A 22,449-nucleotide genomic window follows, 5' to 3' on the forward strand; every position below is an offset into this window, starting at 1 on the left:
TTCGAGCCTACGCTCTTCCACAGAAGGAGCACAGAAAGAAACAAGGAGAGAAAATAAAGAATGTGTAGTGGCTAGCGATATATCATGGCGAAATGATATATATATATATATATATATATAGTGGAGGCGCAATGGCCTAGTGGTTAGAGCAGCGGACTCACGGTCGGAGGATCACAGCTTTGATTCCCAGACCGGGCGTTGTGTGTAATTATTGAGCGAAAACACTATGAGGCTCCAGTAGGGGGTGGCAGGGACCCCTATTGTACTCTTTTGCCCCAACTTTCTCTCACTCTCTCTTCCTGTTTCTTGAGTAACGCTGTGATGGACTGGCGTCCCATCCAGCTGGGGGGAACACATACTCCACAGAAACTGAGAAACCGGGCCCATGAGCCTGGCTTGGCTTGAAAAGGGCAATGTTTATCGTTTATATATATATAGGGAGAATTCACAAAAAAACAAAAGACGAAGACAGGTGGTGTAGACAACAAACAGATGTATTAGTTTTACACTCGGGAAGTGAAAAGGCCTTTAAAGTTTCGAGCCTACGCTCTTCCACAGAAAGGAGCACAGAAAGAAACAAGGAGAGAAAATAAAGAATGTGTAGTGGCTAGCGATATATCATGGCGAAATGATATATATATATATATATATATATATAATGGGCTTCTTTCAGTTTCTGTCTACCAAATCCACTCACAAGGCTTTGGTTGGCCTGAGGCTGGTGATAGACATTTCTCCGAGGTGCCACAGTGGAACTGAACCTGGAACTATGGACAAAATTGCAGCATAATTTTTCTTGAGTGTTCAACATAATGTCAAAGCAACACATGGCTATTCTGGCTGTAAGCTGCTCAAATGTGCACATAAATGCTGGTAATCTATGAGAACAACAGCACTGAACACCTTTTTGATCTCCATATGTCTAACACACGTGGACATGCCTACAAAGTCAGAAAACAATACAGCTCCCATGACTTTCAGAAACATTTTTTCACGCTCAGAGTTGCTGAAGCATGGAATAAACTGCCTGCGTCAGTTGTTGACTGCCATGAGACTGCATCTTTTAAGGCCCTCATGCTTTCCGAAATCCGCCGAAACTACACCTGATTATATATACACTTTAGATGAGTTGTAGTGCACCTGAGCACTGTACACAATTATTATTATTATTATTATATCTGAAGGCAATTTAGTTTAACAAATGATATACAGGGCGATTATGGTCTGATTACCAACACAGTATATCAGTGAACACACATAGTTTATCAAACTGAAATGAGCACAGTATCATGAGTCTTGACTATTTTCCTAATTTTTTATATATAGTCATACTTTTATATATATTCATATTATCCAATAATTCTGTTTAAATAACTCAAAAGCATCTTACATTAGAAACTATTTTCAATGTGTAATGTCTGAAACAGAATGTGATGTGGTGTATATGGTTGTTTATGCTTTAAATGAATGACATTTGAAAAACTATTGAAGAGAGGTAGAGAGCTATGATTGAGATGGATTTTTTTAAAACCAAAGTATTGCTGAAAAAGAAGGGTTAATTACTAACAAGATTTCATGATAGATGTTACAGATGTTATCTGTAAGAAACAGGATATTTTGACTAAGCATAAATAGAACTAGCAAGCGCAGAAGTACAATGTCCGTTGCAGTTCCTAGTTTAGCAGACAAAAACATAACTTGTCAGCAAATCGAAGATTAAAGAGAGCTCATGAGAGATCAGTCAAATAAAGTCTAAATATGATTAGGAATTATTATAAGTTGTCTTATTTGTGTAGCAGAATATCTATGAAAGATTATACATGTACTCACGCCCCAATTGAAAGGTGCTTAATCACATTTTAGCTAAGCACATTTGGATTGAATAAGAGGGTAAACTATTAAATAAGTTTTAGTAAACCTATTTGTTAGATTTTTCTAATAATTGGTGTAGAAAAATTGTCTTCTTAGGTCACTAATTATTAAGTTATGAGAGGAAAATGGTTGATAAATGTAAAGAAAGAAATGAGCAACCAGTGGTCACATTTTTAAAAAGGCAAATTGATTGGAAGAACTCTTAAATAATCTAGAGTTGAAACACAATCTCCTGGAGAGAGCACAGACTAATTTTAAAATGATTTTAGATTATAAATTTTCAAGAAATTATCAATATCTTTTTGGTTAATTATTTTCTGCCATTTTGACTTGCACGTAATTTGATACAGTTTATAATTATAGAGTCTTCATTACTGACATGCAGTTAAACATTTTTTCTTTCTAAATCATATTAATTAGAAATTGTCATAAAGCTGTTCAGATAACTTCATTATATATCCATTGAAATGTTAATATCTGTTTTTCAATATAGATTTCAAAAGCTGCAAATGTAAGAGACCAAAGTGAAGGAATCAAAATGAACGGTGATGATGTTTGAAAAAATTACAAAAGTAATCAAAGTGTATAAAAGGATTATAGAAAAACACAAAGTCCGAAATGCCACATGCTTCCCTTCCCAGCTTTTGCCAATAGGGTTGGACAGTAAAAAGCTGGATGGCATGACAGTTTTCACATTCAGAGGTGGTAGGCCCCTCATCTGGGCTGCCACATACTACAACACCTTCTCCAGAGGCAACCTGTTGTGTTTGGTTGCCAGCCCAGGCTTAGCCAAGGAGGGTAAAAATGTCAAGGTACCACCCACTCTCTGGCAGACTTGTCATTGAGCCTGTGGCAGTGGACATCTCTAACATTCTCCCTCCCACCCTCATACTACAGCCCTGCTCACTAATATCAGAACAGAGATGGCTATTTGTGTGAGCTCCGTGAGTTGGAGTAGCTTTTTCAGCGTGTTTCTCTCACCATCCTCCAGGGCAACGTTGTTTCCATTTTGTCCACTGGGACCATAAGGCAGACACATAAGTCCTTTTATTTGTGGCTGTTGTATCCCTTAATAAGATGCATTGAAATAATACAAGTTTCTAATAAGGCTGATAAGATAGCAACTGTAACACTGCATATAATAACACAGAAAGTAGATGATTAATCCTTATCACTGTTCTATTGCCTTTTTTTCTTGTTTCTATGTTGAATCTATCTGTAGTATAGCAAATCACTGCTTGCATTGTATCTTTCATTATCTGTTTCAAGAACCCTAACATGCTGAGATTTGATATCACTACTTCTGTCTATATTTCCTACTGCTGCATTTTCTTAAGCTGCATTTCCCTCACTGCCCAGGGTGCCTTTTATCCAACACTCATCATCTGTTTACATTACACACCTACAATTGCAATTTTCTTTCCTATATATGTCTTCTAATACCTTTACTACTACTACTACTACTCACTACTCTCTTATATTCTGCTTTCTCACATGCAAGTTAGCATTATATGTCCTTCGCTCATTTTTCTCTAGTCTTAGCAGATCTGTGTTCAGTATTCATACACTGCTATTAAAGTAGTGTAACTCCCTTATAGTTACTTTCGTTGCCATAAGAGATAATAGCCCACAAAACAGCCAACAGCATTTATTACGTATACTCGATTAGCAAATTAAACTACCTATCATGTCTAAAAATCTAACTACTACATTGCATGAGCAGCTAGGGCCGTTCATTATTAATATCATTTTGTGGATCCCCTACTGCTAACTACTACATGCATTCGTCAAATATTAATTCCTGATTTTCTATAAAATTAATATGCTTTTCTTGTTATTACAAAACTCAGAGTGTGTTCTACAGTTATCAAAATAAAAATGGATGTAGCTGTGAAAATTTGATAATAAAGTTAGAAAAAGAAAAAAATGAAAGAATTATTTTCAGAAAGGGGTTTCAGCATTGTAATTATTACATATCAAAATACATGTATTTGAAAATTATCAATATTTCTTTCTTTCTAAATTCTTGTGATTATTTCCTTTTGCTGATGATATAAAATGTGATGATGATAAAATGTGACTTCTTTTGTTTCTGTGAAGACAATTGTGAGATAATGCTTTGCTGAAAGGGCACTGTAACACATAAAGGTCTGAAATATTAAGCTTACTCTGTACAAAGATAGATTGCGATATACCTTCTCATTAATTTCAATTTTAAAATCACATAACAAAACAAGAAATTTAATTTTATTACAGGAAAATTAATCCAGAGTTTCTTAAGTTGTTTATGCTCCCTTCAAAGTTATATGGAAGCACATACATTATATATGAAATGATACAAAAATACTCTTCTTCAGTGCCATTGTCTTATATAAGGTGTATATATAATTCACTTTTAAAAAGATGCATTTTGCATTTTTATAAGAAATAAATTCCTACAGTTTCATTGTATTTTTCAAGGAGTTTATTACATTTTATTACATTTGAGCAGGACACTTTTGTATACCATTTCTAATTTGAGATAACAGTATTATTAATATTGGTTTCAAATTTTGGCACAGACCAACAATTTCAGAGGGGAGAATAATTTTATTACATCAATCCCAGTGTTCAACTTGTACTTATCTTATCGACCCTAAAAGGATGAAATGTAAAGTTGACTTTTGCAGAATTTGAACTTAGAACATAAAGACATTTTGCCCAGCATACTAATGGTTCTGCCATCTCGCTCCTTAGCAGTATTATTGATATCAAAATAATAAATACTCCCTTAACAGCCTGCATTTGCTGTATTTTCTCTCATATACAAAGCAATAGCTTTGTACCTAACAGAAGTAAGATATTTATCTTAGTTCAAATTCTGCCAAGGTCAACTTTGCCTTTCATCCTTTCGGGGTCAATTAAATAAGTACCAGTTATGCACTGGGGTAGATGTAATCAACTTAATCCCTTTGTCTGTCCTTGTTTGTCCCCTCTATGTTTAGCCCCCTGTGGGCAATAAAGACATATATTTGAAGGTGGCGAGCGGGCAGAAACGTTAGCATGCCAGGCGAAATGCTTAGCGGTATTTCGTCTGCCGCTACGTTCTGAGTTCAAATTCCGCCGAGGTCGACTTTGCCTTTCATCCTTTCGGGGTCGATAAATTAAGTACCAGTCACGTACTGGGGTCGATGTAATCGACTTAATCTCCTTGTCTGTCCTTGTTTGTCTCCTTTATGTTTAGCCCCTTGTGGGCAATAAAGAAATAAGAAATAAAATATTTATTTAGTTTCAGTTGCTTTTTAAAAATAATGTTTGTTATTTATTAATTAATCTTTATTTATTAAACTATTTATTTCAATATAACATATTTATTTATTTTTTTGCAGGAGCAAATTTCATCTGGAGGTTATGTTCGTATATCTTCATGTCCGAGGACTATAAAGTACAATGGAAGGAACAGATATGTTAAGGCTGCATATGATTGAGAAATGTACCGGTGCTCAAAAGAGGAAACAGATGTCTCGTCGTTATCAGCCTAGACCAAAGCAAGTGTTTGATGATGAAGAGGATGTTGCTCCTCTTAACCTTTCTCTTAATGACTCAAATTCCTATTCATCATCCATTGATGAAAGAAGAGAGAAAAATGGAAACTTGCAATCTTCCATGTCATCATTAACAAAAGTGCAGTCTGCTCCAAACCCTGGTGGGATTCCAAACAGTGATTCACTTGGATATGTGAAATCAGAATTGGATACATTAAAACCTTGGAATGAAAATGGCTGTGATATTACAAGAAGGAGTTCTCCTTCTAGTGAGTATCCAAGGAATTCTATAACACAACTTATCCAATCAAAGGACTCACCCAAGGAAATACCAAAGTACAGAAAGCCTCACAAACATACAATTGAATCTTTGCTTGAAAATGAAAAACCAACTCAAAAACCTGATAATTTTTCATCTAATCAAGAAGTTCCAAAGCAGTTTGATAGTTATGCTGTTAATACAGACCATAACAAAAAACTGACAGTAATTCTCCAAAAGATTACCTCACGAGACGACTGTAAAAGCCAAACAAAACAGCCTGAGTCTAATGTGATGCCAGTAAACATTTCAATGTCTGCTACAGATCCTACTGGTGAAACAAAAAATGCTCGATATGAAACTCGTCATAATCGTAAAACAATTCATCCTATTTTATATTTTAGTGATTCTGATGATGATGAATTTCCTCCAGTTTGGAATTCAAGGCGAGGTAAGAAACGTAAAAAGCGAAGTCCTAAATCCACGTTGATAAAGAAAAGACTAAATAACTCAAAGCCAGTCATACCTAAGAAAATATTGCCTAAACCATTAGTTGCATCAAGGAAGAAACCCAAGAAAAAATCTTTATTTAGGATCCGACCTCGTATTTATCTTCCAAAATCTATCAAAGCTCATTGTGAGATTTGTGATAAACCTTTCCGAACACTAAGCACCATGAAGAAACATTTACTTCTTAAACACAATAAATCATCGTTTTCACATTTGACATTTAGCAAATGGATACGTTCTCATTATAGCTACTTGAGAAGTTTTTACAGAATGATAGCAGTTTATAATCTGCCAAATTTAAAAAAACAGTATACATGTTTGAGGTGCCAAAGAATATTTAAGCATTATAGTACCCTTCGTCTCCATTGTAAAATGAATCACTGGAAAGGTTGTCATGTGCCACTTTCAAAGTTCTTTTTCAAGGATGGCAAATTAGTAAAAAGCAAGATTTCAATACCATCCTGGAAGACCAAAAAGAAGAAAGAGCTTAAGAAACGTGGTCGAAAACCGAAGCCACTTTATCTGAAAGGTTATAAGAAACGAGAGTTCCGCTGTCCAATTTGCCTCAAGTACATTGCTTCCAACAGAACCCTAGTGGTACATTTGCTACGAGTCCACTCCTTAAAGGAAAATGAGATTTCATGTAGTGTCCTGCAAAATTTGCGATGTGTAGAAACTGATTGCAGCTATGAAGGGAAATCACTCAAGTCTCTTTCTGATCATGCGCGACAGGAACATCCAAGTGTACGACATTTTTGCCCATACTGTAATCGTGGCTTCTACTTGGAATTTCTGCGAGACAAGCATGTGCTCATGAAGCATAAGTACCGTGAGCAACTGTTGAAGTTTGCTTGTAACCACTGTGGCAAGCGATATCTACGGAGATGCCATCTGCGAATGCACCAATATTCAAAACACTCAATACCACATAATGTCCAAGTAAGTAATTGTTTAATTCATTCATATATGTGTTTGTATCTGTGTGTTTGTTTGCTAGTGTGTGTGTGTGTGTGTGTGTGTGTGTGTGTAATCTTGCTCACAACAGTCTCCTAATAGCAAGCATTATTCACTTAGGATTTCAATAAAGTAATTATAAATTCTCTTTCAGTACTTTTGATGACTATCATTAAACACCGAGTCTGCTTCTTTAGTTTCGCATTTAATATTTGAGGAGAAAATTTAATTGCAATTCAATGAAAATTAATGAGTAGTGAGCTGAAATAAATAGATTTTTAATAAAAAGAATTTATACGGAAGCCTTTGCGGTAACACTTATTTTGGTTTCAAAATATTTTTTTTTTATTTTAGAATGAATATTCTTAAACTAATGCCTAGTAAAAGTTTACTGTACAGTTGAAAACTTAACTGTGTAATTCTATATATGTGTACAGACTTAGGCACACTCTCACACATACATACGAACACATGTAAATATAATCCTTAGCTACATATATCCATGTTCTCGTGTATGTATATGTGAGCATGTGTGTATATCCATACATTGTAGTCATGGGCCAGAATGCAGGGGACTTGAGAAGACTGAAAATAATTAAGCTACCATGCTTCTTTGGATGTGCAGTGTAAGTGCGTATGAACAACAAAGTACGAATGTCTTGAGAGAAAAACTGGGTATAAAAGAGGAATCAGATGCAGGTTACAAGAATGAAAGCTGTGTTAGAATGGACATGTGTTAGGCATGGTTGAGGAGAGCTGTATAAAGAAAGGATTATCATTTAATGGGAATGAAGTTTCCAAAGGAGACCTGGGAAGATATGTGTTAAAATAGTAGAGGCTCACCCCAGGCCCTTGAATCTGATGGAGGAGAGGCTAAAGGACCAGGATGACTGTCAATAGGCAGTTCTAAGGAAGACCCACCCATCTCTGCAAAACTAAGATTCTGGAACATAATGTGTGTATATACACATATTTGTGTGTGTGCGCATGTTTTGTCTTGTGTATCTGCATAGTTCACCAGTTTTTCCCTCTTACCACATATCCATCTTACTCCTGTCCTCTGCATTCAAATTTTACATTGGTCACCTTCAATCACAATACATACAAATCATTTCTCTCTCCCTGTCTCTCTCTCTCTCTCTCTCCCACTCGTTCATTCTTCCTCTGTATACTCTTCTGCTGGTCTTCCCTTATTACTGTCCAACACATTGTATCATTCTGCATCTACCACCCCTTATGTACTGATCATTAAATCCACCCCATCCCCCAACTCTACCCAATTTCTACAGTTCTATAGGTGTAAGAGTGGCTGTGTGGTAAGTAACTTACTTACGAACCACATGGTTCCGGGTTCAGTCCCACTACGTGGCACTTTGGACAAGTGTCTTCTACAATAGCCTCCAGCCGACCAAAGCCTTGCGAGTGGATTTGATAGATGGAAACTGAAAGAAGACCGTTATATATATGTATATATGTATATATATGTATATATATGTGTGTGTGTTTGTGTGTCTGTGTTTGTCCCCTCAACATCGCTTGACAATTGATGCTGGTGTGTTTACGTACCCGTAACTTAGCGATTCGGCAAAAGAGACCAATAGAATAAGTACTAGGCTTACCTAGAATAAGTCCTGGGTTCAATTTGCTCGACTAAAGGTGGTGCTCCAGCATGGCTGCAGTCAAATGACTGAAACAAGTAAAAGAGTAAAAGAGTTCTTGCCTACTCTTTCTAACTTTCTATCCGACATATACTTAGCGTCCCCCAGTCACTTCTACTCCCTTTGTACTTTGAGGGTCCAGCCTGAGACCTTCTCATCATTATTTTTATCATTATCTAGCTCCATCCAGTTATCCGCATTCTCCCTTACATAATGTGAGTAGTCATGTTTCTCCTCTACAGCAAGAAATCTGTTCTGGCCCCTTTCCACTGCAGCCTGACTCATTTAAAGGGAATCTTAATTGTGCAAGCTATACATTGACCTTACTAGGGCTGCTGCCACAAAAAACAGAAAACATCACCCTATGCATGCTGTAAAGGGGTTGGTGTTAGGGAGAGTATTCAGCTATAAGGAACATGGAAAAGCTAACATTTAAGCATGATGCAGTCATTGAACCCACCAGATTCTGTCAAACCATCACATGCCAGCAAAGAACATGGACCCTAAAGGATTATTATATTTCCTTCCCTCCCCCCCTCCTTCTCTCTCTCCTCTCTCTCTCTCTGTATATATACACACACACACATACGGATGGATGTGCTTATACATCTTATTCATTTTATATAAATACATGTGTATATATATATTAACATATATTTTATATATATGTATTCAAGCATGACCGTTGCCAGGGCTGCTGACTGGCTCCCTTGCTGGTGGCATCTAAAAAGTACCATTCGAGTGTGATCATTGCATACAAACATGGTAATGTGAACATAAAAATTGATGATTGTATGTATGTATGTTCTGTATTTGTGTGTGTGTGTATAAGCATCTATGCCACTCCATATATGGTAGTAGTAGGATTCATCGAAGAAGTTTTGTGGGAATATTGAATTCACAATCGGTCCCTGACATCCCGCATGCATATCCCGAGTGACGGGATGCCCTGTTTGCCGCGGCATCTCCACAGACACAGGGACAGAACGACCTCGAAGCTGCCGGTTGCCAATCAGATGCTTCTTGGAATTTTCACCAGAGCCCCATTGGCCAGGCTGTGACCTTAATACCGCTCGGTGCCAGACCAATCCGCCTTGGGTGGCCCTACCAGGAACCGAAGTTCCCAATGGCATAGCTTTGACACTGCCCATTTACACCACCAAACCGCTTTGAGGAGGGGTTGGACTTTAGGGTAGAGAAGAGTTTGGACTTTAGGGTAGGAGGGGCTGGACTTTTGGGACTTTAGGTGATGCCGTTAGAACCAGAGAAGAAGCCAGCTCAACCCGCCCTGGGTGAATTCCATCACAAGTACAAGTAAAGTACTCCATGTGTAAAGCAACTGCACCACTTCATGAGCAAAGCACCCATGCTGGTGCCATGTAAAAAGCACCTAGCTCATTCTGTAAAGTGGTTAGCATTAAGGACATCCAGCTTTAGAAACCTAGGTGAATCGGGCTGGAACATAGTACAGCTCTAAAGCCTGTCCAGTTCTTGTCAAACAAACCAACCTATGCCAGCATGAAAAACAGATGTTAAATGATGATGGTGCTCAAGCATGGCCACAGATTTAGGGCTGAAATGTGTAAAAGAATAAAGGTATGATAATATTCTAGGATTTTATGTTATGATGCAATCTATGAATACATCAATAAAATTCTACTAGAACAGCAGTTGTAAATTTTAAATGCCATTTGTGTTCTTTTATATATATATATATATATCACTATATATATATATTGAACATATAGTCTAGTAACATTGCCTTGACTGAGGCAGGGCAATAATTAAGTAACATTTCCAGCTGCATGTAAGTTTTTGTAAATCCATATTTTATGGAGTGTTAAATGCTGGGAGGTAATATTTACATTTGAATAATTCATTGCTGTATGTCTGAGAGCAGAATAAAATAGTTGGTTGGTTTAAGTGTTATTATTACAAGATCATGAATTACTTTATCTTATGTTTTTCACTGCTGAATACTGGTATGTTATTTGTTAATCATTATGTAAATGATTGCACAAATAGGTTGAAATGCCAGATCTTCGGAGAAATATAGTAATTCATTGCAAAACTATGTACCATCATAAGATGGCTGGCAGTGCAAACATATAACTTTGTTTATATAACATAAGGAAAAACTCCTTTTAAAGCAATTAAAAAAAACGAAAGGGCTAGTATTTTTATGTTATCAGGAAAATAAAAATAAAAACAGGAATGATGTAGATTCTAAGTCTAAGAGGAAAAGGAGGTCAACTATCCATGTTGTCAATTGTTCAAAGAAATTCATACGAATTTGATTGGCCAAAATGTTAATTCAGTTTTTGTTGGTACTAAACTTCAAGCACTCTAATAAGTAGTGAACTCCAGTCTGTCCCTTACACAACACATGTGCACTTGTTAGCTATTCAACATGTAAACGTAATCTGATGTGAACTTGTGACGACACAGGTTGTGTATTCTGCATTAAAGGAAGAAACAGTTACAAGTGAAAATTCTGTCAATAATAATAATAATAAGCTTAAAGCTTATCAACATTCACTGTGAATTGATTAAAGAAAATAATGTAACATTGAGGCTTATAAGCCCTCCATGGAAGAAGTGAGTGTTAGCTTGCTTTGGGAATCGAACCCACACCTCTTATATTTGCAATAAGTGTGATTACACCAACCTACCAGCCCACTTTTTCCTGTTAGATTTAAGAACTTCTATATAATGGGCTTTTTGGGTTTCTGTCTACCAAATCCATTGATTAGGCTTTGGTTAGAGCTTTAGTAGTTAAAACTTGACCAAGGTGTCATGCAGTGGGACTGAACCTGGAACTATGTGGCAATGAAGCAAACTTCTTACCACTGCTATTGATAGATGCTCTTATTCCTCTTACATTTGATCTCGAGAGAAGTTCAATCATGCTACAAGTTTAGCAGCAATGAGAAAATGAACCATCTCCTGTATATGGATGACCTAAAATCATTTGCCAAAACTGAGAAAGCTTTAGATTCATTGTCTTTCTTTCCGGTTTTTTATATTTCTAACCCAACATGGTCATAACCTCTGTTGAACAATATTACTCTAAAAAGCCTGGCTGTTTTTTGTTTTTTTTAGCAGTTAATTGTTATCTAGCCAAAATCAAAGGAAAAATAATAATAATAATAACGATTTCAAATTTTGGCACAAAGCCAGCATTTCTGAGGGAGGTATAAGTTGATTACATCGACCCCCAGTACTCAACTGCTACTTACTTTATCTGAAAGAAAGAAAGGTAAAGTTGACCTTAGCGGAATTTGAACTCAGAATACATAAAGACAGATGAAATACCTATTTCTTTACTACCCACATGGGGCTAAACATGGAGGGGACAAACAAGGACAGACAAACGGATTAAGTCAATTATATCGACCCCAGTGCATAACTGGTACTTATTTAATCCACCCAAAAGGATGAAAGGCAAATTCGACCTCAGTGGAATTTGAACTCAGAGGAAATACCATTAAGCATTTTACCCAACATGCTAACGGTTCTGCTAGCTTACTGCCTTAATAATAGCCTTAATAATAATAATAATAATAATAATAATAAAGATGATGCTTTTAAAAATTGGTACAAAGCTAGGGAAGGAAGTTAATCAATTACATTAACCTTAGTACTTTGCTGGTATTTATTTTATTTACACTGAAAAGATGAAAGACAATATCCTTCTTGACAGAATTTGGACTCAAAATGTAAAGAACTGAAAGAAATGCGGCTATTTTTATTTTGTCCAATGCTCTAACAATTCTGCCAAACAATAGCAAAATGTCGACTACAAGAGGAACCACTAATGGTATATATATACATATATCATGAGAAGAAAGTAAAAGAAAGTGATTGTTGACAATTTTATGGCATTTAGCCAAAGAAAATGCTATTTGGCAGATGCAGTGTATAGACTGTGTATCTGTGTAGTACCTACTCTCCCTGTCATTCTCTGTGACTCACCCTCCACCATTTACTTCATTCACCCTTCAGTCCTATCCAACCTCTAGTCCACATTTACCCTCTCCCACCTTCTACCCAACTCATATTTATAATCAACCACCTCCACCTTCCATCTCAACCGTTGTTCATCATTCAGTTTATTCATACCCCTACCCTATCTCTAGCCATCTCTCACCCTCTCCATACACCTCTGCAACCTCTACCCACTCACCGTTACTGTACTTCTGCCCCTAGGGCTTCCACCGATACCTCATCACCGCTACCTTTATCTCCCTTTCCATTTTCACACTAATTACACTCACCCACTTTTGTGTAATAAGAGCAGCCAGATATCGATCTCCTCTACAACAAAAAAGCCATTCCAGTTCCTTCCTTTAGTCGTTAACCTTTCATCTTCTAGCATAAAGATGTCTCCTTGTCTATTTAGTGCCACTTACTTGAAGGGGATCTTAGTTTCTATCCACTGGTCAGTCAATAATCATCATCATCGTTTAACGTCTGCTTTCCATGCTAGCATGGGTTGGACGATTTGACTGAGGTCTGGCGAACAAGATGGCTGCACCAGACTCTAATCTGATCTGGCAGGGTTTCTACTGCTGGATGCCCTTCCTAACACCAACTACTCCGAGAGTGTAGTGGGTGCTTTTACGTGCCACCAGCACGAGGGCCAGTCAGGCGGTACTGTCAACGGCCACACTCAAGTGGTGCTTTTTATGTGCCACCTGCACAGGAGCCAGTCCAGCAGCACTGGCAATAACCTCACTCGAATGTTTTTTCATGTGCCACCAGCACAAGTGCCAGTAAGGCAACACAGGTAACAATCACGCTTGAATGGTGTTTTTTTATGAGCCATTGGCACAGAGGCCAGCTTGTTGCTCTGGCAACGATCATACTCGTATGGTACTCCTTAGCACTCCACTAGCACGGATGCCAGTCATTGAATTTGATTTCGATTTCATTTGCCTCAACCCGTGGCCTGCTGCTAATTTTGATACATATGTCTAAGCCCTTTTCGAGAGCATATTGTTACCCTGGAAGAAGCTAACAAATAACCATGATCCAAGATACAAATTGTACGATACTAGCAGTAGCAGCAGGTCAACTTGTTCCTGTAGTCTATGCCTGTGGTTATAAGTATGTAAATGTGCATGGAACAGTGTGTAGATGGAATGAGGTCAATATGTGTTATTCTGGCTTTGTGTGTGTGTGTGTGTGTGTGTAATGTATGTACATATACATGTATATAATGTATGTTTATGTATGTATGCATGTATTTATATATGTATGTATATATGTATATATGTGTGTGTGTGTGTATATATATTTATATATGTATATGTATGAATGTTTATATGAATGTATATCATATATATGTGCTGTTGGAAACCTTATACATGTCTGTGATTTATATATGTCTTTGTAAACAACAAAAGTCATGTGATGTCATAAGATAACTACATAAGTATGTAACCTGTCTCTCTGCCAGCCTGGAATCTTTCTGCCCAAATACCATAAACCTATCATGATTGGAAAGCCAATTTTACAATCCTAATACGATTTTGTTCAAGATTAATTATTCACTTTACCTTATCTCGACTTCCATCTATTACCCTCAGCCTTATCTTTATATTCTCTTCATATACTTCACGCCACAAGTGTTATTGGTTTGTCTGTTTTTATTTATCTTTTTAATGCTGTTCGTGTTTGCAATAGATAGTGTTGTTCTTTTTGACACTACCATAACTAATAGTGTAAATCCATGCCCCCTCAGCTCTACTTTTTGAGAGAGAGAGAGGGGGTAGGGGGAGAGAGAACATTGCAAACAATGAAGGAAATAAACGTGAAATGAAAAAATCAAATAAATAAAAGGGCATTACTACAGATGTATACGCCCCCGACTTTGTTGCCTTATAACATCCAGAAAAATGGATACTTTTTAACAAAATTTTCTACAAATACTGCTTAGATGTTGTGGCTTCTGAGTATATTGGAATTTATGGGAAAGAAGTTTTCTGAGGGGGTGGAGAGAGGAGTTTCAGAAAATTCACACGATCTGACTTTTCCCCCTCATAACTTTCAGGAAAATAGGTATCTTTTAATGAAAGTTAATACAAATACCTTTCAAATAGCATAGATTATGATTATAAAGAAATTTGTGGGGGAAATATTTTCAGGGATTTTCCCCATTGTTTTTTTAAACCACAGCCTTCAAAATGATGGGATTTATGGGGACGTCTTTGCGTAAAAAATGTTTCCATCCCTGTTTGTGTTAACAGTTATATCATCCTTTCCCTAGAAACTCTTCCTTTAGACATCCAACTCTTATTTTTTTATCATTACTCTCCACTCACATTTTCCATTGATCACCTTTTCTGTGCTATCAGTTATCTTTTCCTCTCTTCTGATCCACTTCCTACTGACACCTAAACCTCATTCTTAACAGAGTCTCATGTCTACTATCAACCATGCTATCATCATCATCGGTTAACATCTGCTTTCCATGCTAGCATGGGTTGGACGGTTCAACTGGGGTCTGGGAGGCCAGAAGGCTGCACCAGGCCCAGTCTGATCTGGCAGTGTTTCTACAGCTGGATGCCCTTCCTAATGCCAACCACTCCGTGAGTGTAGTGGGTGCTTTTTACGTGCCACCGGCAAACGGCCATGATTGGATGGTGCTTTTTACGTGCCACCTGCACAGGTGCCAGATGAGGCTGGCAAACGGCCACGATCGGACGGTGCTTTTTACGTGTCACCGGCACGAAGGCCAGACAATCACTGTCTTTTTTTTTCCTTTTTGGCATTCACTCCAGTTACCTTTCTATACTTCTAACCTCTTCCCATCTCCCTCACAATACATACCTCACACTCTATCCCACCATTCCTGCAACTGGCATCCATCCACCCCCACCTGTCATCTCCTTAATGTTTCAGCTTCACGATTTCACTATTATTCTCTTGCTCTTCACTGTTTTCATATTGACAACCATCTCCCCATCCTCTGAACTAATTCTGCTGACCTTCACCCGCTCACTCTTATCACCTTCTCTCCCAATTTATATTAACTATTGTTCATCCCTTCACCTTTGTTCACCATTCACTGCATTTATCCCGACCCTCATCACACACTTGCAGCTTTTACCCATCCTTCTTGATCTTTTGTCCCCCACACTATCTTCTATTTATCATCTTCTTGAAGGTATCCTCTGACATTTCATAACCATCTTTATACCTCTTTCCAACTCCATCCAATTACTGTCCTCGTTATATGATGTTGGGTGGACATGCATTTCTTGTTTCTTCTATCATACTTAACACCTAGCATAAAGTCACCCGCACTCTACTATATTCCCAATTAGTCAAAAGATTTTTCTATCTAGTAAGTTACATAGCAGCTTTACTGAGGGCCCCAAACAAGCACCAAGTACACTTTGTCAGGTGGTTGGCATTAGGAAGGGCAACTATCTATAGAAGCCATACCAAAGCAGACAGGAACACTACATAGACTCCTGACATGTTGAAATCCTGTTCAACCAGCCAACCCATGCTTGCATAGAAGACAGAAATAAAATAATGGTGGTGGTGGTGATGGTGGTGATGGTGGTGGTGGTGGTGGTGGTGGTGGTGGTGGTGTGGTGGTGGTGACAATGACAATGACCACGATACTGCTGCAAAAAAAATATAAAAAAAACAGAGTCCAAAATATTTATGTCAACAAGAATTAAATTCAGTTGAATGTTCTTACCAACAGAGCTACAAAATGACTATTATGCCCTCCCTTTTTTCCCTGAGAAATGTAAACTCATTTGAGCTACAGCAGTTCTAAGAAAGACAATGAATGGAATTAAATGATGCAATAGAGTTAGAAAACAATTGAAATCATGTGTTCCTGTTTATAGCTTTCTATTAGCTGCAAACAATGTTGCATTACTGACTTCATGTTGGCAATACAATAGTAACTGCGCTGCTCAGAGAAAATAATGAGTTCCACAAATTGCAACTGAAGAGTTTGTTTCGAAACATAGATAAATTCATTGAAAACGGAATAAATTCTGAATTGACATTATTTTGAAAATAATTCTCTGATAATTGAGTTAGATATCCACCTAGAATATTTCTCACTGTGTCTTTAGAACTATCCCTGTGTTTTCAGATAGCTTCAATGTTTTTAATTACTAACAAGCTTGCTTTATTCTTTCAAATCAGATTAGTTGCTTTATAGAAATTAATCAGAAGAGGAGAAGCAGTATTAAAACTTTACAGGTTCTCTAGAATTAGTGAAAGTAAGGCAACCAGTCTCAACATTTTTGCAACAGAAGAGTTGAAAGAGAGGCCAACATTTGCAACAAAGTGAACTCCACAATTAACACACAAGGACTAGATGGCATATTTAGAAAAACAAAGATAATTTAAGGGTCACTCGTAAGTTTATTTAATAAGGAATGAATGATAAAATTTATGTATTTTTAAAGGAAGCAATAATGATGAGATGAAAATACTTTTAACCACAAAGAAATAGTTTTCTTTGCTTTATAAACTGGATGAAATTCTATAACTTTTACTTACTCCACATAAAGAGTAGAAATTGATGGAGAAAATCCCCAAGTACACTAATCATACCATTTATACTCCTAAGAAAGATATATAGTCTCTGTAAATTGGAAATATAGCTTTTCTGTGTGAAACATTTATTTCTTAATACATATATATTTATATAAATATATATACATGCACGTGTGTATGTGTGTGTGTGTGTGTGTGTGCGCACATGTGTGTAAGCATATGTAGGCATGAGTATGTAAATATCATTATCATCATTAATAGTTATCGCCAAGCTAATATGGCAGTCCATAAATATAGGACGAAAGCTGCCATTGATTAGCTCCAAGAGGCCATCGCCTCTAGCTAGCTATATGACACACAAACCTGTGTCCAAGCTAGCTAGAGGCAATGGCCTCTTGGAGCTAATCAACGGCAGCTTTTGTCCTATATTTATGGACTGCCATATTAGCTTGGCGATAACTATTAATATCTAGTACAGGTGACTGTAAACTTATTCAGAAATAATAATGTTTCTATTATCATCATTATCATCTTTTAAAGTCCATCTTCCATACTGGCGTGAGTTGGATGGTTTGACAGGGTCCAACAGGTTTGAAGACAGAATCGTGCTTCAATGTTTGCATTGGCATGGTTTCTTCTATTATTGGATGCCCTCTTAATGCCAGTCACTCTACAGAGCATCCTCACTGCATTTCTTTTAGTTGTATTAGTACCAGTGTGGAATCACACAACTTACAATCCCTTTTAATTGAGTGGTGGTATATTTTTCGAGAGGGAGGCAGTTTCATAGTATGAAATGAGAGGCTAGAATATGAGAGAAATGTTAAGAAAAGAACAGGTTTCATGTTGTAGAGGAGATACATTGCTACTCTCATTATAAAAGTGGCAGAGGGAGTAAACAGCAGGGAGCTGTACAGAGAGATAAAATAGTGGTGGTGATGAGGTGTCAGGGTGAACCCATAAGGTACAAAAGGAGGAGTAGTAATGAATGGAAATACAAGAACAGGGAAAGTGGATGGGTGGGTGGGTGGGTGTAGTTTGCAAGATTGTATGGGGAAAGTGAGAGGGGATTAGAGATGGGTAATGGGCGAAGGGATGAATATAATGAATGAAGAACAGGTGTTGTGGGATGATAGATATATGTGCCCGAGAAGATAGGAAAGAGTAGATGATAACCAGTAGAAATTGGATAGAATTAAAAGATAAAGTGAATGGTGGATAAGGGTTGTTGGTGATCAGTGATATAAATGAGTTGGGGAAAGGTGAGAGAAATAGGTGTGGCTGACTGTACAGAAAGGGATGAATAAGTGCACAATAATAATAATGCAGTTTGGCAGGTATTGAAAGTATCAGTAAGAAAAAAAGATGATAGGTAGTGGAAATGGATTGAGGAGAAAATTGGGTGGGTCAGGATGGGGGGTCACTTGTGCACATACCTACACTGTGCTTCCAAAATTTTTCAGTTTTGCTGAAATTGGCAGGTCTTTTTGAGTATCATATATTGCCAGTCATCTTAGCCTTTAGTCTTTCTTCCATGATGTTGAAGGTCCAAGGACCAGCCTCCTGTGTGGGAATGGAGGGGTGTATATATATATGTGCATATACATGTGTGAAGGTGCATGGCTCAGTGGTTAAAGTGTCAAGCTTACAATCATGAGGTTGTGAGTTCAATTCCCGGACCATGCTACGTGTTGTGTTCTTGAGCAAAATACTTTATTTCACGTAGCTCCAGTTCACTCAGCTGTAGAAATGAGTTGCGACATCACAGGTGCCAAGCTGTATCGGCACCTTTGCCTTTCCCTTGGATAACACTGGTAGCATGGAGAGGGGAGGTCGGTATGCATGGGCAACTGCTAGCCTTCCATAAACAACCTTGCCCGGACTTGTGCCTCGGAGGGTAACTTTCTAGGTGCTTTCTAGGTGCTATTGCATGGTCATTCATGACCAAAGGTGGTTTCCTCCATATATGTGTGTGTGGAAGCTTACATACATACTTACATGTACATATTCTTTCATCTATCCAAAGAGGAATTTTTAACCCAATATTTACATACTGTTATTTATTGTCTTATGCGTACTTTGAGAACCAATTCCAAAAAATGAATTATTCCTTGTTCTCTCAAAAGTTTTTAAATTCTTATAACGCCATTCACTTTGCAACCATGTGGTTTAGGTTTCAGACACACTTATGCAGCACTTTAGGCAAATGTTATATACTATTGTCCTGAGTCCCACTTAATTTGGTTGGAACCTGCAGCTGAAAACATGGGATGAAGTACTGAAAGTTGACCCCAGGATCCTGAGCCTCACAAAGATGAGGACAATGGACTAGAATGCCTGTGATGGGAAGTTCTTGAAAAGACCTACTCTCCTCAATAAAACTGAATTCTGGAAGTGCTCTGCACTCACACGTTACAGTGATTCACTCCACCAAGCCAAATTATCCACCATCATGCACAATTCCTGCCAAAGCTAACACTGACATATGATACAGTCTGTCAAACCACCCAATCCATGCTAGCATGGATTACGGAGGTAGGATGATGATGAGGGATACATGTGTGTGTGTGTGTGTGTGTTTTAGTGTCTGTGTTTGTCCACCCACTGCATGACAACCGATGTTGGTTTGCTTACATCCCTGTAACCAAGTGATTTAGCCAAAAAGATTAATAGAATAAGTATCAGACTGAAAAAAATAAATACCGAAGAGGATTTCTTTGATTAGAACCCTTTAGTCTGGAGCGCCAGCATGGCCTCATCTGTGGTCAGTATTATATCGTTTTTTCTTTTATACCAATGTTATTGATCAATACTGTCTCCACTGTAGTAGCAAAAAACTCATCTAGGTGTTGTGCAAGGTGTGGAAATGGTAAGGAGGGGATGTAAGGGTACATAAGTGTAGCTATAGGGAGTGTGGTATGATGGCAGATATGAGAGTGTTGAGAATGTTAGCGGGGTCTTAAAGTGTAGTTTAGCAGAGGAAAGAAATAACTGAACGCATTGAAAGGTAATTGGTAAAAATAGTGTTTGTGGGGAAAAAATAGTGTAATGGGAATAAGGGATGGTAGTGGGTCTAGATGGAAGAAGAGGTAACTGGTAGTATAAAGAAAGCGTGAAGGGTAATATGTTCTAATTCTGCTCTTGAGTGATTACAGCCACCAAGTAATGACATAGTGGAATGATGGAAGAGAAAAATATATAGGGAATGGTTGACAGAACAGAAAGGCTTACAGACACAAACAGAATGCTTTCAGGGCACCATTTTTTGTTACAATGGGTAGGGCTTTTCAAGCATAGCAAACAACAATCATCTCAGTCTTTTGTCATTTCCTCTATAGGGTTGATCATCTTGAGATTGGCCTCCACTACTTCATCCTATAGCTTCCTGAGCCTCACTCTTCCACAAGTCTCATCCACTTTAAGTGACCAGCACTTCTCTATGCAACTATCCTCATCCATACAAGTCATATGACCAAATCAGAGCACTCTTTTCTTTTGCATGCTACATTTGATTCCTCTTATACCTAATTTTCCTCTCAATATCATATCACTTTGTCATAAATTCACATTGATATTGCACATCCAACAGAGTGTACTAGCTTCATTCCCCTCTAGTCTTCACATCTCTGCATTCAGAGTCTACACCTCAGTACCCTATTCTTTATATACAAGCATTGTATAATTAGCCTTTCACTCTGAGAGAGAGAGAGAGACACCTTTTATTGTCAGCTGAACTTTCTTCATCCTATTCTTATTCTAGCAAGTATATTTTCAGAAGATCCCCCTTCCACTGCTAATTATATCATCTAGGTACCTGAAGCTATCTATTACATCTAGGGAGCATCCAGGAAGTATGATACAATTGCCCATGAGTCCTTAATCTCCATTGCTCCTGTGCATCTTCCATGTACTGACCCTACTTTCCCTGTTAAGTTTCTTGTGATTATACTGCATTTTTTGTGTGTCCGGAGTTTTGGTGCACCATGCAGAATTCCTGCCTACACCTTTCCTACATATTGAGCAGGAACATTTACCAGGGAAGAAGTGAGCAATGGAGAGGTGGATAATAGAGAGGAGGATAGTAAGATGGGTAACAGAGCAATAGAGAAATGAACTATAGAAAGATGGGAGGTAAGCAAGGCAGCAGTTGTCGACTTAACAGCAGATATATCTGTTATTCCTCTGTTCCCCTATCATTATCAATTTTGACATTCATCTCATCATGGTTGCATGAGTGAATGTATCTTCTCTAGCACAACATGATCCTTTATCATTTCCCTTATGATTTTTGTCACTTTACATCAAGCATTCCTTGATTTCCCACCAAAGATTTTATTTACGATGTGCACACAGTACATTTTTATACAACTCCATAAGTATCACATGGGAAAACCTGTATAATCTTTTCTTTTGACACTATGGCCGAGTCCTCATATATTCAGTTATTCTTGTACAAGTTCATTTGTAGTCTATCACTCACATATACATATTATACATTCAACAGAGCAAGCTCTCTTCACATCTTTCTAGGCTTCACAAATCTTCTGCATTCATGGCCCATGTCTCAAACACACTTTGTACAAAATCATACAATCTACCTTTTACTCTGAGAGAGAAATTCCTCACTGCTATTTAAAAACTTTTCACAACCTCTCATTTTGCTAGCTCATATACTTCCAAAGTACCCTCACCAACTTCTAATTAAGTCACAGAGATAACAAAAGATATTAACTAGGAAGCCGTCAAATAATTTGAGAGACCATTTTCTGTGAGTTATTAATATGAAGCCTTTCTTCTTTATTTTTCTGTTTTTAATTCTGCTACACCTTGTGCTTCCATAGTTTACCATGAGGACTCCATGAAATTTTTACCCATTTCTTTACTACATATTAAGCATGGCCACTTGTTGGACAGTGGTAGTGTCTGTTTTTTTCTCCTTCTTATTAAGACTTATGTCTTCACAAGGTTTACTTTCACATCTCTCAGTTCAAGGCTTTATGTCCACGTTTGAAAGTTTTTCTCTAATTTTTCATAAATTCGGCTATGAGCAAGATTTGGAATGGGTATTCACATATTTTTTCAATAAACTAAGCTCATTTTCAGTGTAAAAGGGGGAAGTTATTGTTCGATAATGTAC

The 22,449-nt window shown here is 37.5% G+C and overlaps 1 protein-coding gene across 1 annotated transcript in view; it reads left to right on the forward strand.

Moving 5' to 3' along the window:
• The window catches only part of LOC115210306 (zinc finger protein 99), a 244,287-nt gene that overhangs the window by 189,951 nt on the left and 31,887 nt on the right, over window positions 1-22,449 (forward strand). The window contains exon 4 of the mRNA XM_029778829.2: window positions 5,241-7,104. Within this exon, the coding sequence (XP_029634689.1) occupies window positions 5,302-7,104 (1,803 nt within the window). The 5' untranslated portion in view covers window positions 5,241-5,301. The remainder of the gene's footprint in view (window positions 1-5,240; window positions 7,105-22,449) is intronic.

Source organism: Octopus sinensis, linkage group LG4, assembly GCF_006345805.1.
Source record: "Octopus sinensis linkage group LG4, ASM634580v1, whole genome shotgun sequence".
Classification (NCBI taxonomy): Eukaryota; Metazoa; Mollusca; class Cephalopoda; order Octopoda; family Octopodidae; genus Octopus; species Octopus sinensis.